This window comes from Lactuca serriola, chromosome 3 (assembly GCF_051521515.1).
Source record: "Lactuca serriola cultivar US96UC23 chromosome 3, Lser_US96UC23_V15, whole genome shotgun sequence".
Lineage (NCBI taxonomy): Eukaryota > Viridiplantae > Streptophyta > Magnoliopsida > Asterales > Asteraceae > Lactuca > Lactuca serriola.
The window spans coordinates 38,409,911-38,427,713 of record NC_136410.1 but is presented as its reverse complement, the minus strand read 5'-3'; the positions used below and the strand labels follow the sequence as shown (position 1 = coordinate 38,427,713).

The 17,803-nt window shown below is 35.3% G+C and overlaps 3 protein-coding genes across 4 annotated transcripts; all 3 read left to right on the top strand.

Annotated features, from left to right (window-relative positions):
• Positions 1–1,020: 1,020 nt before the first annotated feature.
• On the top strand, positions 1,021–2,701 carry LOC145091965 (uncharacterized). Its single transcript, XM_079029812.1, has 4 exons — positions 1,021–1,193; positions 1,969–2,073; positions 2,174–2,341; positions 2,408–2,701. Exons 1-4 carry the CDS (start codon positions 1,092–1,094, stop codon positions 2,546–2,548), a joined length of 516 nt encoding a protein of 171 aa, XP_078885938.1. The 5' UTR covers positions 1,021–1,091; the 3' UTR covers positions 2,549–2,701.
• A 5,798-nt stretch (positions 2,702–8,499) lies between these two features.
• Positions 8,500–9,414, top strand: LOC145095156 (uncharacterized). Its single transcript, XM_079033085.1, has 2 exons — positions 8,500–8,944; positions 9,011–9,414. The coding sequence occupies exons 1-2, from the start codon at positions 8,500–8,502 to the stop codon at positions 9,412–9,414; spliced, it is 849 nt and encodes a 282-aa protein (XP_078889211.1).
• Positions 9,415–14,296: 4,882 nt separating this feature from the next.
• LOC145091964 (glycosyltransferase BC10-like) lies at positions 14,297–17,338 on the top strand. Of its 2 annotated transcripts, none has more exons than XM_079029810.1 (3): positions 14,297–14,633; positions 15,220–15,845; positions 16,603–17,338. In XM_079029810.1, exons 2-3 carry the CDS (start codon positions 15,336–15,338, stop codon positions 17,239–17,241), a joined length of 1,149 nt encoding a protein of 382 aa, XP_078885936.1. In that variant the 5' UTR covers positions 14,297–14,633; positions 15,220–15,335; the 3' UTR covers positions 17,242–17,338. The 2 variants fall into 2 exon arrangements, with proteins under 2 accessions (XP_078885936.1, XP_078885937.1); XM_079029811.1 differs by lacking the exon at positions 14,297–14,633 and adding an exon at positions 14,659–14,844.
• The last annotated feature ends 465 nt before the right edge of the window (positions 17,339–17,803 follow it).

Sequence of the window (17,803 nt, the reverse complement as noted above, 5' to 3'; positions counted from 1 at the left end):
TCAGCATGAGTTAGTATTGGGATAAAAACGAATGCAAACCGATAAGTTTGGTATTTGAGTTTTGAAACCTATTGGGTTTGGTTTTTGGATGGGTTAGGTTTTTGGTTTTGAGGATCGGTTCTTAGGGTTTAACCTTGGGTGATGAGTTTTGTGGGTCGGTTTTTCGTAGGTTTGTGTCGGTTTCTGTTCGATTTTTAAAACCATTAAGTTAGTTTTAATGTGCAAACCAACCCAAACCGAATTTTTTGGTCTTGAAAAATCTAAACCCAAAACCGATAGTTTAGGTTTGGGTTTGGGTTCGGTTTTAGTTTCTCAATTTCGATTTTATTTGTTTTTATCGGTTTTTTTAGGTTTTGGTTTCGATTTTGCTAAGCCCTACTAAACGCCTTATTAAAAAACTTCTATTAAGTTTTTTAGTTTTAGGGTATATTTGGGTTGGCATTTTTATCACAAAAGTATTTTTAGGAAAAATGTTTACTGGCTTATGACCTTTTGAGAAAGGAGTTTTTAAAAATATGTTTGGGGTGACTCTTATGGTAGAAAAATCTGAAAAATCAATAAATTGGTTTTAAAAAGTGTTTGATTTAACTTTTTAAGTAAAAAAGTTAATTAATTAAAAAGTTCTTTAGTTTTTTAGAAAACTTTTTTTTCCATATAAAAAGCTCTAAAAAGTTGTATCAAAAGTTATTTTTAAATATTAAACTCTTTTTTTAACTATTTTGAGGGAGTGTTTGGCTTAGCTTTTCACACCAAAAGTCCTTTTTTGAAAAAAAAAAAAAAAAGCAAAAGATGTTTGGCAAAACTAGTTTTAAAAATTCCTTTTGAATTATTTACATATGAAAAAAAAACTTTTTGAAAAAATTAGAAAATCCTGAATTTTGTAATTTTTACGAAAAGAACTTTTGAAGTTTGAAAAACTAAGCCAACCACCCTGAGAACCGATCCAAAACACCATTGTAAAATATTTGATATTGAAATAAAACCATTTAAAATATATAAATATTAAGACTTTAATGAAATGTTGTAAAGTAAAACAAAAACATAATTTGTTCCTGGTGTGTAGCGACCTCGAGCAAGGAAAGTGTGAAAATATGGTGAACTTCATGTTGTACATCAGCGCGGACCTCGAGAATCTCACAAACTTTCAGCCTGCAGGAGGTGTCGATGATCCTAACTTCACCTACTACTTCAAGGTTTTCTCATTTTTCATTTTCATGGAGTTTCGTATCATGTATCATCGATTCTTCGTTACTCGAGTATCCTGATTCCTTATGTTTCTGTGATTCGCTTTTTATAACTTTAATTCTTGCTGAAATCTGCGAATCATTGTTGTTTGAGTTTGTTTGTAGCGGTTGGCATATGTAATCTATCTGTTTGATCTATTCTGTTTTGCAATTAGGGTTTCAAAACATTTTCGCAGTTTGTCTTATTCGTCTGATTAAGTTTTTGTGGCTTTGAATCGATCTGTTTAAACGATCGAGTGATTATCCATCCATTAACTTTAATTCACTGTACAAGTAAACTTGTTAACATTATTAATCAATTCGTAATGCGTCTTCACCTAATTTTGGTTGGCCTTTAACTTGATTATATCAGATTCTGTTTTGATCAAGTGTAAAGGAAAATTTCTGCCTTTTTTGGTGATAATGAGCAACCTTGATTGATGTTTTTTATGTATCCAATTAGTTTGATACTCCCAACAGTTTCTTATCTTTCTCACAATCCAAATTTTTCCCCAAACAACTTGTTAATTATACCAATCTTTCTGATACAAATCAACTCTCACAATTGTTCACATTCAAACAATATCTTCTTCCACTTGGCTTAATTATAGCTAATTTTGAAGTTTGTTTATGATATAGCTTCATCTTTCAAGAGTTATAGCCATTCTTTTTCAGTATCTTCACTATCTTGCATGTTTGTTCATGTTTAATTTTCAATTATCACATCTTTCCTTGTGGTGTGCAGTTGAAATGTGAAAACTGTGGTGAGGTGACTGAGAAGGAGACATGTGTCAGTCTGAATGAGACACTTCCTCTACCAAAAAAGGGTACTACTAATCTTATCCAAAAGGTTATATATCATTATCATCTCTTTACATTTAAATCAAATTCAAAGTGATACCATTTTGAAAGAAACTAAATGATGTAGTTTATTATTCATGGTGTATCAGTGTAAGTTCTGTAAAAGGGAAGGAACAGTGACAATGATACCTGGTCGAGGGTCTCCACTCACTAATGAGTTGAGTGAGGGGGGAAAGCATGCTGCTTTGATGGTATTTGACTGTAGGGGTTTTGAACCTTTGGATTTTGCATTCAGTAGTGGCTGGAAAGCTGAATCTGTAAGTCCTAAAAGTATTTTATATAAATATTTCATCATATGATTTTATAATATTTTCTTTGTATAGATTGAAGGAACAAAATTTGAAGATATTGATCTGTCTGGAGGGGATTATGCTGAGTATGATGAGAAGGGAGAGTGCCCAGTCATGATCTCTAATGTGGCTGCTATGTTCAAAGTCGTTGACTTGAGTAAGAAAAATTTATAAATAATAATAATAATATTATTATTATTATTATTATAATCATTATGTAGATTATTACATGTTCTGCTGTTTGAGTGGAACTTGTGGTTTTTATTTTGTATCGACTGTTGAAACTAGTGGTATGCATAATGGAAGATCTGTGCAGGGTTGGATTCAGGGGATTTTAGGTTTTAAATTAAAATTGAGCGTTTCATTGAAGCATAAATGTTTGCCTATTTATGCTTCATATCATGTTGCATTACATATGGGAGACTATATGTATTATGTTGCAATTTGCATGCATGAGACATTGTGGCATGACTGATCGATCGTGTTGATTTCATATATTCCATGATATCTGATTATGAATTGTCAAATGCATATCACATGGGTTGTGAGTTGAGCGTTAAACATGGGTCATGTTGTTGTGGTGGGATTCTTGAGAGATGTTAATATGAGTTCGAGTTGATCATGTCTACATGATGCTATCATGCTATTGTAAACCCTTTGACTTGGAAATTTTCTAAAGATAATATAATATATATATTTTTTTTTGATGGAAACCGTAAGAAGTTATAGATGCAAAGTTGGACACCATTATAATTTGGTTAGATTAAACCAGATCAATTAAGGCGGTTAACAAAAAAGGAAAAAAAAATTATATAGTTATCAGAATGCATTTTGAATTTTTAATGCTTTAAGTGAACAAATCATAAAATATTATAATATTGAAGGTGAGGGAAAAAAAAGTAAAACGCAAAAAAATAAAAAATAAAAAAATAAAATAGATTTTGTAGTTTGCCCTGGACACTACCTCCGCGATTCACTGTAACACTGCTACTTCTCAACTGATAGATTTCGTTTGTTTCTAGTTATGGTCCTCCATGCCACCTTATTTTTTTCAAAATATAAAAGGTTGATTAACTGTAATATGTTGACAAGTTCTTTAAAAAAAGGTTATGTTTGATCATCGGTATTAAAATTAAAGGTATATTTAACTTTGATGGTATTATTAACAACTCGGGCGATAACCAACCTATTTCGACATGTTAATTTTGTCACTTCAACCAGTTTGGACGCACATGGGTTTGAATTATAGATTCACTATTGTATGTGTGTTGTGGATATTTCAAGTAGAGGTTGTTAGGAGGTCGGCCTTGAGTTGAGTGTTGCACATTTATTGCATTGTGTGTTTACTGGAGAAGATGAAGTTAGTTAACGACTTAACGTTGACGTCTTGACTATATTTGACTTTCTGTTAGAGAGTTAGTTGTTTGTTAGCTATAGTTTAGTTAGTTGATTAGAGTTAAGTTCATTAGTTGTTTTACTTGATGTATATAGATTGTATTTGGTTGTTCAGATGAATTAATGAGATGGGATTCTTTCCAAATCTTGAACTTCTACGGTGTTTGTGTGCATCCATGAATTAGTGATTTTACATCAATATACTTACTTGTATGATTCATGCATTTATCGCATATGTGTATTTCCATCCATCTAGATTATAAGCCTTAAAATTGTATTTTCGGTGGCTTGTAGGGGGAGATAACAGGCTCATTTGTTTTTTTGAAAAAAGTCTTTTTAGGCTCTTTTATCTGCGGGCGGGTAGACATTTGTCAAATAGACTGTTTGTTTTCTGGAAGACAAAATAGCCCGAAAAGTCTTTTTCATCACCTATCCAGAAAGACCTAATAATACCCCTTCTAACCTTGGAATACATTCGTCGCCTCCATCGCCCCCATTAGATCTTCCCCCTTTCACGTGTAACATCCAGATTTTTAGAGGTATATTGGTGTGGGTTAATCTTGTGATTAAAGGAGAGACTCGACGAGTTGAGGGTCCAACTCGCTGAGTCGAGTCGGGTTCCCCCGTGGATTTAATGAGTGGACTCGACGAGTCCGAGGAGAGGGACTCGCCGAGTAGGTGCTGGGCAGAGAAACCCTAATCTCCGGGGTTTGGGACCTATTTAAAGGCACTTATAGCCTCCTTGGCCCCTTCCCAATAATGTCTTCGTCCCTTGAGAGAAACCCTAGAGTTATTTATGAGCTAGAGAGGAAAGAGGCTTCTTGGAGGTCATTTCTTTGAGAAGAAGATCAAGGGAGTTGCAAGGATCTCAGAGGAGACTTGGTGGATCAGTCTCATCTTCATTTCAAGCTTCAGATCTGGTACAACTCTTGCCTCCATTATGTTTGAGTAGATTTCTTTGGTTGTAAAGTTGGGCTTGCATCCATATTGATGGGGTTTTGGGTGCATCCAAACCCTTTTTCGAGTCAATTGTAGATCTGGACCTTCTGAGGTCCAGAGATCCAGAAAGTAGGCAGCCTTGAGTGAGTAACCTTGGAGCTTTGAAGCTATGGAGCTTCAATGGAGTCAAAATGGTGTATAGAGCAAAATACACCATGCATGAGCCTCAAGTTCAGATCTTTGCGTGACTTTTGGGTAGTAGGAGGTTAGATCTATGAGTTTGGGTTGCAGATCTGACCTCAAATGGCTGAATGAGAAATATGTGGGAGCCAACTCGCCGAGTCCATGGGTGACTCGACGAGTCATAGCGGGTTTGATCGAGTAGTCTTGACCCAGTGTTGGCTCGCTGAGTTGGGAGTCAACTCGACGAGCTGAGTGAGTCCTAGGTAGAGTTCAGCTGATGCGAGGGGACTCGAAGAGTTGCATGGGTGCACTCGACGAGTAGTGTCAAATGTGGACTGTTGACTTGAGCTTGACTTCTATTGACTTTGGGGTTTTGGTCAACATAAGTAATGGAGGCCTTGGAAGGGTAAAATGGTCTTTTACCCACTTTAGAGAGTTAGAAAGAGAAGGAACCGCCTTCGATTATCTGAGTCGTGAAAAAGAGTTATTATAAGAGATATTCATCCTATGTATTTAGGGGTGGCGAGTTCGAGATTCAAGTGTGAGGATAGTTGCTTTCTGCTTGCCAGGTGAGTCTTCTCACTATACTTTACCTAGAGTGGTAATTAGAGTTATGTGACAGAGTATCTTGTATTCTATTTATGTGATTGTGATACACTGCATTATTTCTATGTGATTCATGTCGTGTATGTTCCAGAGTTCACAGAGTTATAACCGGAAGGTTCACGGAGTTAGAACCGGAAGGTTCACAGAGTTAGGACCAGAGGGTTCACATATTTAGGACCGGAGGGTCCACATAGTTATAGCCTCGAGTGGCTAATATGTGTTATATGTGGTATTTTGGGGAACTCACTAAGCTTCGTGCTTACCGTGTTATGTGTTATGTGTTTCAGGTTTTCCTCTCGGAATCGCGGGACGGCACCGACTTGATTGTACACACCAGAGAAAGAGTTATGAGGATCCTGGATTATTAATGGAGTTGTGCTTTGTAATTGAATAAAAGATATTTTTATATGATATGTTATGAAGAGTATGCATTTTTTTAAAAAAAAATGAAAATTTGTTTTAAATTTTCACGCCGTTACATCACGGCTGCATCTTCTCACACCGGCGATCTCTCCACAGCAGCCAATACCTCCATCGGAAGTTGGTCTCGCTCTACCTCCGCCGTTCCACGCTGCCATCGTCCCCGCCGTCGGCTCATCAGGTATCGTTTCAGCTCCTCTTTATCCTTCTGTTTTTAGCTGTTCTTGGCTCTTCTATTATGTGGCTCTTTTTTCTCCTGTCTCGTTTTTCTTTTCTTACCTCTTCTCAACTTGTATTATCAATTTAGACTCCATTAATAGTGAAATCTCATCACCATTTTGTCAATTAAAAACGTTAATGTTATTTGATTTCTCAAATAACTTCCAGTTTTCCTTCCTTTATGTTTTAAACTCAATCTCAAAATCAATATGGGATTAACTGTTAAGAATTTTGAGAAACTCTGAAAACCCATTTGATTTCTGATTGCAATAATGGGAGGGATATGAACTTGGTGTTGAACTTCATAGGTAGACCATATATTTTTAAGATTGAAAATCAGTATACATATTTGACATAAGTATAGTACCTTTTAACATATGAATGATGTTCTGATCAGAATAACATCAATTCTCATAACAATGAGACTTGAGTGCATTAGAATGTTGTACTCTATTCTTGAAAATGAGTATATCTGATGTCATCAAAGCATGCATTGTCAATGTTGTTGATTTCTTAATGTTGTTGATTTTGTTACATGCTTCTAGTGTAGTGCTATTATTTAATATTATTTCTTGATCAACATCATGTTATTTGTCATCAGCTTTAGATTCATTTGAATCAAGTGTTTCTATTTTGTGTTGTTTGTCTAACATGTTGTAATCCATAGATATGAATCATGAAGTTTTTTATTTTTAGTTTTTTAAGTCGGTTCTTTCATGGACTTAATTTATAAAGTTAATATATATAGCTTGTCTAAATGGGAGACAAACTACAATGGTCGAACGAGCAAGTAAAATGTTTATTAGATACGTGTATCGAAGAGGTCAACAAAATTGGTAGAAAAGGAGATAGCATGCACAAGGAGTCTTGGGTTACGTTAGGGAAAGCTCTAAAAGAAAAGTTTGACATGGATACTTCACAAAAACAATTGAAAAATGCTTTTGATAATCTAAAAGCTAAATACGTAGGGTGGAAATATTTGAGAAACAAGTCAGGGAATTTATACAATGCTTAAACAAATTTATTTGCCTTGGGTTAACACAAAATGGGAAGAATTCAAGAAGGTGTGTCTATATAATTTAATTTTTTAGTTTATGTCCAATTTTAATAATGATGTCAAAATACTTATAATTACTATTAATCTTGGTTTAGGGTCATCCAAAGGCGGGATCATTGAGGACACACCCATTGCCTTATCCCAACCTTTGTGCATCTTTGTTTGATGGAAGTAGTGTCAGCGGTAGCATCAAATGGACCTATACTTAAACTACACCCGCAGATACATCATCTTCTTCTTATCATGTCCAAAGACTTCTGATTGATGACAACCCTTTTAATGGCCTAGAAGATGATGATGATGATGATGATGATGATGACGCTTCCAATGACACTAGTGCTCGAGCTCCTAGTGATAAAGCTCATGGTGGTTCTACTGAGAGGCCTAATAAAAGGAGTAAAACCACTGATGCTTCTACTGAGAGGCCTGATAAAAAGAGTAAAATCACTAATGCTTCTACTGAGAGGCCCGATAAAAGGGCTAAAACCAGTGATGCTTCTACTGATAGGACCGATATGGATAAAGCCTCTAAAACCTTTGTTAGTCTTGATGAGTTGAGTCTTGATATGCAAAAAGCTTTACAACATATGGTGAGTAGCAAGGAAGGACCAGCAGTAGAAGAATGTTATGAGAGGTTGAAGCTAGTTGAATTAGACCCAATGGATCCTATATTTTTGGCAGCCTTTCACCTTTTTGGAATGTCCATGAATATGAGAGAGGCATGGATGACATTGCCACCGATATTTGGGGTCTTAAAAGGGTGGATAAAGATGACTGGCACCACATTAGGGATGTTTAAGTAGTCTTTATGCTTATGTTTATTCTTTCATTTTGAACAATTATATGTTTCTTGAACTTATGTTTGACATTATGTTTTTTTGCTATCATTTAAATGATTGTGTACTTACTTGACACAAATATTGCTAGTATTGGGATTATATGCTTATTTGAAACAAAATGTGTGCTTTGAATGTGATACAAATGCTTATGTTTTTTGATTTAGCATATTAGGATTTAACAAGTGTTGATGGTTTAACAGGTTCACAATGGATTACGATAAAAAGTTGCGCCTCCTAATTGTTATGTATTTGTATCTTCGCTTTTTTTGGAGAAGTGGTTTGAAAAGAATGCGAGATAATACCTCAAAAACGTATGGGCATCAATTCACATTAGAGTTATTACAAGGAACTAATCACCAATGCATTGAGCTCTACGTATGTCACGTGATTCTTATGTTCGGCTTTGTACACATTTTAGAGTAAAAGGTTGGTTAAAGGATAGTAAACATATATCGGTTGAAGAGAAGATGGCGATGTTCTTGATGATGATTGGTCACAATCAACGTTATGTAATCATCAAACGTAGATTTCAACACTCAAAACAAACGATTCATAAGTATTTTTATGAAGTATTGGATAAAATGATGGTGTTCCCAAAGGATATAATAGTACCAACTTCCTTTAATCCAAATCCAAATATCTCGGGATATAATAGGAGGTTACGAAGGATTTTCAGAGGAGCGGTTGGTGCACTTGATGGAACTTTGGTACATGCTATTGTCCCTCTCGACAAACAACATTTGTATAGAGGAAGGGGAAAAGGCGATTTTTATCAAAATGTATTGGCAATATGCGAGTTCAACATGATTTTTACGTTTGTCGTGGCTGGTTGGGAAGGGATAACACATGATTCAAGAATATTATCTAAAGCTTTAGCAGATCGAGATGCACCATTCCCATTTCCACCGCCAGGTTTGTTTACATTTTCATTTTAATATTTCTACTTTTTTTAAATTAATTATTTCCTTATATTTACAGATAAGTATTATCTTTGTGATGCTGCATATACACACACCCGAGGATATATGGCTCCATATCGTAATGTGCGGTATTGGCTTGGAGATTTTCATCGAAGACATGCATTAACCAACAAAGAAAAATTTAACCACTCACATGCAAAACTTCGAAATGTCATTGAGTGTGCTTTTGGTGTCTTGAAAGCACATTTCCCTATATTGAAGAGAATGACGCCATTTCCATTGGTTGCACAAAGAAACATCGTCATTGCATGTTTTGCGCTTCATAATTATATAAGAAAAAATGGATTAAGTGATGAGTATTTTTCTCAATATAATCAAGTCGATATATCACTTCAAAGCAACAGTGTACAAGATGATGACGATGAGGAGGAGGAGGAGGAGGATGACGTGAATGAGGTATAACCACATGGAAGTGCAAGAGACCGGGAATATATGGTTCATCTACGAGATCAAATTGTTGACCAGTTGTAACGACCCAATTTTCACGCCCAAAAATTTCATTTAAATAAGTGGTTTGTAAAACATTTGTAGTAAAACATCATCCGATCATATCATTTCATAAAACATATCTCGTGTCTGAAATCCCAAAACATGAAAATAATAATAATGTCAGAGTACAATCCCAGAACATCTCATAATGCGGAAAACCAATATGTGTGTGTATGATGTGCCGCTACCGCGCCAGCTCCTTCCCCTTCGCTGAAGAGGTACCTGAAACCAAAACTGAAAACTATAAGCACGAAGCTTAGTGAGTTCCCCCATCGTACCACATACCATACAATCATATCACATACATACTGCCAGGCATTTCTGAGGTGCCCGACCTACCCGGTACGACCATTCTGGGGTGCCGACCTATCCTTGCGGCCATTCTGGGGTGACGTCCTACCCGTGTCAAGCCATTCTAGGGTGCTGACCTACCCATGTCGAGCCATTCTGGGGTGCTGACTACCCTTCAGTCCTAACAACCGAACCTCGGGGACTATTTCACCCCTACTACTACTATCACATATATCATAGCATAATCTATTGTCAGACATATCTGGGGTGTCCGACCTACCCTTCGGTCCTAACAATCGAATCTCGTGGACTCTTCCCTCTCCTACTACCTCTATCTCATGTAACATATCATGCTAGCAGCTAAACATGTCATAACATACTATTAGGCATATCTGGGGTGCCTAACCTACCCTTCGGTCCTAACAACCGAACTCTATCACTATCACATACCATATCACGCTAGCATATAACATATCAGGTAGTAACAACACATATGAATATCACAAAGACAAACGTCTAATATACGATCCCTACTGGTGGGCCAGCATTGTGGTCGTAGACCCACCGCTACTGGAAGGTAACTCACCTCGTAGTAGCTGCTGAACTGTGCGGGAATCCTCTGACTGCTGCTGCCGCTGCTCCGGAAATCCTCCGGCTAAAATTCCCACAAAACACTTAGTCAGAAACTGACATCTACTCTTAGGGTACAATGACCATTTTACCCCTGACCAAGTCAAAGTCAAAGTCAACTTCTAGTTGACCTGACTCGCCGAGTTGGCTCGCCAATGCGCCGAGTCCTTATCCTTCCATTAGACCTCATACCCGTCTCTACTCGTCGAGTTAGACGATGACTCGACGAGTTTTCCTTCTAAATGAACATCGACTGAATCCTCATCCGACTCGCCGAGTTGTATGAACAACTCATCGCGTTCATTATCAACTGATACTCAGGTCATGTCCTTGACTCACCGAGTTGTATGAACAACTCGTCGAGTTCATCTTCATCCTTAAGAAGATTTCCTTGGACTCGCCGAGTCTGTTCATGCACTCGCCGAGTCCCATGAATTTCCAGAACAATGGCTTAGTCCAGAACATTGGGTCACCCCTTGGGACCCCTTTAAAACCTTTCCAGACTCAACTGGGTCCTTAAGACCCTCAACTGATATGGGACAGAACCTTGGACTCGCCGAGTCCAAGAACGGACTCGCCAAGTTGGTCACAACCACTCACTGAATCTTCGTTTTCTGATGTACAACACTTGATCAAAATGTAGATCTATGCTTCTACAATCGATCTAGCACGTAAAGTTACAACCTTTACATGCTTGCATGGGACTTTAAGCTCAAAAGGTCCTAAAACAAGCTCTCACAATGCATGGGGCCTTCCTTGAGTGCAAAAGCCACTCCTTTATGCCTTGTAACCCCTCAAAGGACATATATCCGAAACATCAACCTCAAACCATGCTTGCAATCATGGTTGGTGACCAAAATGGCTTAGAAAAGCCCTAAAACTCCACAAAATGGGATCTATCAAAAGAGCAAGCAAGGTATAGACTTTATACCTTTTGAAGTCAGCAAATGATGCTCAAAACCGAATCCTTCTAGCCTCCTCTTGATCCTTCAAGCTTTTCCTTCCTTCCTTGGATCACAAAAGCACCAAAATCACTCCAAAAGCCTTAGATTGCTTCAATAACGGCTAGGGTTTGCTATGGGGGTCTTCTGGGAGCAAATGGGACTAAGGAGGCCGAGTTAAGGTGTTTAAATAGGGTGCAAACCCTCGTATTAGGGTTTTTGTCCAAACAGGGTCTACTCGCCGAGTCCACAACTTAAACTCCGCGCCTCATCTCGCTTCTACTCGGCGAGTTGGTCCTTCAACTCGCCGAGTCCAAGACCAATTGCAGAATATTTAAAGATTTAATAAAAAGAACACGTACCAAGAACCAGATGCTACACCAGTTAATGGGAAATGTAGAATTAATGATTTCATAAAAAATATGTTAGTTTTGTGAATTTAGTTTTAATATTGTAAGACAATCATCGAAACAATCCTTTATGTTTTTAAAAATATCAACTTTAATGAGTAAACGGCCTTCTAGTTTGAATCAAAATATATATAGTTTATCTAATGTTTTAAAAAGTATTATATGTTTGAAATTGTATGAAATTGTTATTGGCAAAGTTTGAGTCAAATATAAATTTTAATAGATTAGTAATGTATGAGATGTTGAGTTTTTAGCATTTGGGCTTTGGTTGTTTCAACATTAATTTCAAAGATCGGTTTTGTTGTTGAACAATGGAAATTAATGCAAATCGGATGACAACGTGTAAGTATACAATTCTTATTAAGAAAATATCTAATTTGTTTTTTTTATGTTGCTTTTTCATATTATCTAATATTTGCTTACAAAATACTATAATTCTATTAAATTGTTCGTAAATATTATTAAATGGTTAGATTTTCAATTTATTAAAAACCATCGTGAATTATGAGAAAAAAATATGGTTAATTGATTTCCTTTATTACAAGGTCTCTTAAATTTTAGTTTATTATAATTAAAAAACAAACAATCTTTTTGCATTAAGACTTTTTGTATGAATACATAAAAAAGGACTCCACGTCTTCTTCCGCAGACATGGAAAAAGACAAAAGACATTTGACCACTTCCAAAACAAACACCACCTGAAAATACTGTTCTTTCAAGATCAAGGCAGAAAAACGGGATAAATTGTTGATTAATCAATTTCAAACTAATTAAGTTCAATTGCCAAGCGTGAACAGAGAAAAAAAGCTTAGCACTATTTTGAACATTGTTCTATCGATCTAATGTTTGATCAATTACTCCAAACCAGAAACGATTACTCCAAAAACGATTAAGTCGATTCCACCGTAAATTATGAGAAAAAAATATGGTTAATTGATTTCCTTTATTATAAGATCTCTTAAATTTTAGTTTATTATAATTAAAAAACAAACAATCTTTTTGCATTAAGACTTTTTGTATGAATACATAAAAAAAGACTTTTAGTCTACGTCTTCTTCCGCAGACATGGAAAAAGACAAGACATTTGACCACTTCCAAAACAAACACCACCTGAAAATACTGTTCTTTCAAGATCAAGACAAAAAAACGGGATAAATTGTTGATTAATCAATTTCAAACTAATTAAGTTCAATCGTCAATCGTGAACAGAGAAAAAAACTTAGCACTATTTTGAACATTGTTCTATCGATCCAATGTTTGATCAATTACTCCAAACCAGAAACGATTACTCCAAAAACGATTAAGTCGATTCCAATTGATCGATTACACTTGGCGATTTTTCAATTCACTTAATTCAAAATAAAAACCGATGATTATTGTTTGATCGACAATTCTTTAATTTGTGATTGTTGACAACCGAAGATCAGTCGTTCAATTAAGACCTCTTGTAAAACAGAAAAACGATCGATTGTTGAAATCGATTGTTGCAGATGTATCGACTCGTTTACAAAAACCTTTGTCTACAGAAGGTTTATATCGACAACAACTTTTTTCGAGTACCACCTGTTTCTATCGCTGGATTTTTTTTTCGTTTATGGGCTCTGATACCAATTCAAATCAGAAAAACAAAACATGTGGAACAACTCTTCAATTTTATTGAGAAAATTTCACTCAAAAACTCAATTTGATTACACATAGATCATAACTCGATTCTATGAATGTATTTATAGGTCTAGACTACCAAACTTGTAGAATAAGACTTTAAACAATGGCAACAATGTTTATGCAAAATCATTCACATATAACTTAAAGAAAATGATAGAGATATACAAACATTCATGGTTATGTAACAATGATTATGTATATAAAAAAATACTAATAAAAAACAATGGTTGACCTTAGTGAAAAACAATTGTTGACCTCACCTTGATTACCCTGTCTCGGAACTTGTTTCCCTACTATCAAACAATCATCAATCACGAAATCACAATAAAGTGATAAACAATCAAATTGGAGGAACCCACTTTATTTTGTTTGCGCATTGTCGACATATGCTCTACTCTTTTACTTCAAAAATCATTTTGAAATTAATATCTACAGGTACTTTACTAAAAAAGGAAAAAAAAAAGGAAAAAAAAAAAATGAACATGTATATATTTGCAACCGGTGAACATAATTTTACCAGACAAAAATTACAATTTATACGGTCAATATTAATGAAGAGGCTTTTACCCACAAACAGTTCAATATACTAAAAATGGGTTGAACTTTTTCAAATTTTGTCAATTTAGTTATTAATTAAATACCCATATTATATAACTCTAATACGGGAATACATTATATTATATTATATATTATATATTATATAACTCTAATATGGGAATACATTATAGGTTATTACACATGTGTCTTGACTAGTTTTATAACAATAAATTCCTTGAAAAAACGTACAATAATTTAATCCAAAGACAAAAAGAAAATTTATTAAAGAAAAAAAGAAACTGCTGCCCAGTGTTCACGCCATAAAAGCCATCTCTCTCTCTCTCTCTCTCTCTCTCTCTCTCTCTCTCTCTAACATTGTGTAAGCAATTCTAAAACAAAATCACACGAACCAGACCACCATTACATAGATCTCTTCGCTCTTTCATACGTTTCGCACTTCCCCATTCTTGTATTCTTTGTCGCCTATATTTACTCCCACACTCCTGGATTCATTTCTATATATCTTTCTCTATCAGATACAGACACACCAAGTGCAAAGTCCTTTTCTCAATTAATCAATAAAAGTATTGGGTCAAATATCAGCTGCGATATCACTAGTTATTGTTGTTGGATGCTCTCTTTTTCTCACCAGTTCATGGTATGTTCTACTTCAATGTTTTCCCCCTTTTTTACTCAATCAGTTTGTTCTAGATCTTTCAATTAGTTTCGTTATTAGGAGTCTTTTTGATGCTTATCTCAATCACCCATGTTATATGATATCAATTTGTAATTGGGTTTCTGCTGTTTTATGCATATTGATTGGTTTTGATGATATTCGTCTTTAAAGCCTTCGTGTTAGATGCGTCCTGGTAATTATCAACTCCCATAGATTTGACAATCCTTTAATTATTACGAAAAACTGAAGTTTTTTCGTTTCCCGATACAACTTTTTCGTTGTTTTGAGATCTCAAATTGCTACAAGGGGTTTGAAGAATTTTGTCCTTTAATCCTTTTTACCTTCTGCCAACTTTTTCCTTTTTTCCCTAAAACCCATTGTTATCATCGATTTGTAGATGGGTGTATCCTCTTTTGATGAGATTGACAGGGTTTCAACTGTATCATTTTACAAAACACTTCCATCTTTATATTCTTGTGATAATTTTCACATTTCTTGGATTTTCTATTTTATTTTGATAACTGATATCAAAGATATACACTTTAACTCGTTGTGATTTCTATTTCAGGGTGCAAGAAGGCTCTTAAAGGACTTTATGAGCCATAAAGCAACATACCCACAACCAAAATCTCATAGTTTTGTGTTATAAGATACAAATTTTGATTTTTATTATTATTATTATCAATGGAGGAAGGAAAAGATCCTCCTACAACAGTTATAAGTAGGTCAAACCAATCTAGGGCTTTACCACAAAGACTTGTTCAATTACTTGCTTTATTTCTACTTTTATGTTTTGCCATATCATTATTTAGTATATATATGATCCGTAAAACCGGAGTAGTAACAACAGTGACATCAGCAATCCCCATGTTGCAACCATGTATACAAGTACAACCAAAGAACAATCTTGACCATTGGATCACACCTCCTTCGAATCTTGTCCACACAATGAGTGATAAAGAGCTATTTTGGAGAGCTTCATTTGTTCCACAGTTAAAAAAGTATCCATTTGCAAGAGTCCCAAAGATTGCCTTTATGTTCTTGACTAAAGGCCCATTACCATTGGCTCCTTTGTGGGAGAGGTTCTTTAAGGGGCACAACAGTCTTTATTCTATTTACATTCATTCACTTCCATCATTTCAAGCTCGTTTTCCATCAACATCTGTTTTTTATCAGAGACAGATACCAAGTCAGGTATGTTGAGCCCTGCTTCTTGTTTCTTGTTATCTTTTAGCTTTAATGTATTCGTGTTTATGAGATAGTTGCTTTAAAGACTTGTAGTTTTATGACTACTTAAGTATTACCATAAAAAGATGTGCAAATCTATAGGAAATATCATATAGATCAATTATTATGATTATTATCCACATTAACCCTTGTAATAACCCAATAATAACTTAACCTATTAAGACGTTCTTTATATGTTAAGTAGAAAAAGAAACACTCTTTAACTTAAGTTAGCTATATCTGGATGTTTCTTTTTGAGTTAATGCAGAAAGAATGACTTAATAGTGAAAAACACAGAATTGAGGCTTCCCCCAATTAAGTGCTAACATTTTACAAATTTACCCTCATATATATTTTTCATTTCCACTTAAGGAGCTGTTTCTTTCTTGTTTCTCATCAAATCGTGTGTGGGAAAAGTGGCTGAATGGGTAATGAACATCTGTTTGGATAAAGTGTTGTATATACTATATACATAAGGTTTCTTTGCTAAATAAACCATCTGAATGAGACTAAATGACCATTTTACCCTTACATTCCAAAAAGTAAAATCTCACAATATCTATCAATTGTAACAATATTCACCTATGAGAGAAGTTGGGAGGAAAATAGAAGAAGGGTAAATAGGTAACTTAACCCATTAAGTCATTCTGTGCCATCATCATTTTCTGATATACCTTTTAAACATCATTTATCCTGAGAAAAGACGATATTGCCCCTGTTGCAGATAGCGGAATGGGGTAGAATGAGCATGTGTGATGCAGAAAGGAGACTCCTAGCCAACGCACTTCTGGACATCTCAAACGAATACTTCATTCTTGTATCGGAATCATGCATTCCACTCTACAACTTCACCATAACATATCGTTACATAACACGATCCAAATACAGTTTCATGGGCGCCTTTGATGACCCGGGCCCATTCGGGCGGGGCCGCTACAACCCCAACATGCTGCCCGAAGTCAACATTTCCCAATGGAGAAAAGGCTCTCAATGGTTTGAAGTCAACCGAAAACTCGCATCCATTATCATATCCGATGTCACATTTTACCCAAAATTCCTCCAGTTTTGTAGGCCGGCTTGTTATGTTGATGAGCATTATTTTCCAACTTTGTTAACAATCCAAGCACCGAAACTCCTTGCAAACAGGAGTTTGACTTGGGTTGACTGGTCCAGGGGTGGGCCCCACCCTGCGACTTTTGGGGCGATGGATATTAATGAGGAATTTATGAAGAAACTTCATGAAGGTCGGGAATGTGTTTATAATGATAAGCCGTCTTTGATGTGTTATATGTTTGCAAGGAAATTTGCTCCAAGTACTTTGGAAAGGCTGCTTCGTTTTGCATCTGAATTTTTGGGGTATTGATTTGATTGGAATTGGAATTGGAAAGTTTTAAGACAGTTTTGTGGGATATATCATCATATATAGATTATGAAATGAATAGTTTCTTTTCTTGCCTAGATGTGAGGTTTTTTTTTTTTTTTTTTTTTTTTTTTTTTTTGTACTTTATATTAGTTTTAAACGGAATCAGAAAACTGCCTTTAATTTGGTTGAACATGTTGACCATGTCAGCAAAACTGCAAAAACAAGAAGCTTCTTCAAAACATTTCCAAAGAAACTTTTCTTTGTGGGTTTGGTACATAAATTGGTAATAAGTTGTGAAACAATGTCTGTATAAATTGGTGAAAATATATACCAACTTTGTTGCATAAATAATTGTTTTATTGTAAGAGACTTCAAAATCTTTTATTTATAAGTTGACGTGAATGTTTTTTTTTTTTTTTTTTTTGAAATTTTTTTTCTGGAGTTTGTATGGAATCTGTGGATACATTGTATATAATTTTCAACTTAATTAATATAATTTGTAAATGTGATGTCATGTGGTGAAGGAGAATGTTGACTGCATGTGAATCTTAAGCATTCCAGA

What these genes read in the sequence shown, in the direction of transcription:
- LOC145091964 (XM_079029810.1), top strand. Translation starts at nt 15,336, where the DNA reads ATGGAGGAAGGAAAAGATCCTCCTACAACAGTTATAAGTAGGTCAAAC. An exon ending in AGAGACAGATACCAAGTCAG is followed by an intron (nt 15,846 to 16,602) that starts GTATGTTGAGCC and finishes CCCCTGTTGCAG; the next exon opens with ATAGCGGAATGGGGTAGAAT.
- LOC145095156 (XM_079033085.1), top strand. Translation starts at nt 8,500, where the DNA reads ATGGCGATGTTCTTGATGATGATTGGTCACAATCAACGTTATGTAATC. An exon ending in ATTCCCATTTCCACCGCCAG is followed by an intron (nt 8,945 to 9,010) that starts GTTTGTTTACAT and finishes TTATATTTACAG; the next exon opens with ATAAGTATTATCTTTGTGAT.
- LOC145091965 (XM_079029812.1), top strand. Translation starts at nt 1,092, where the DNA reads ATGGTGAACTTCATGTTGTACATCAGCGCGGACCTCGAGAATCTCACA. An exon ending in CTACTAATCTTATCCAAAAG is followed by an intron (nt 2,074 to 2,173) that starts GTTATATATCAT and finishes ATGGTGTATCAG; the next exon opens with TGTAAGTTCTGTAAAAGGGA. An exon ending in GTGGCTGGAAAGCTGAATCT is followed by an intron (nt 2,342 to 2,407) that starts GTAAGTCCTAAA and finishes TTCTTTGTATAG; the next exon opens with ATTGAAGGAACAAAATTTGA.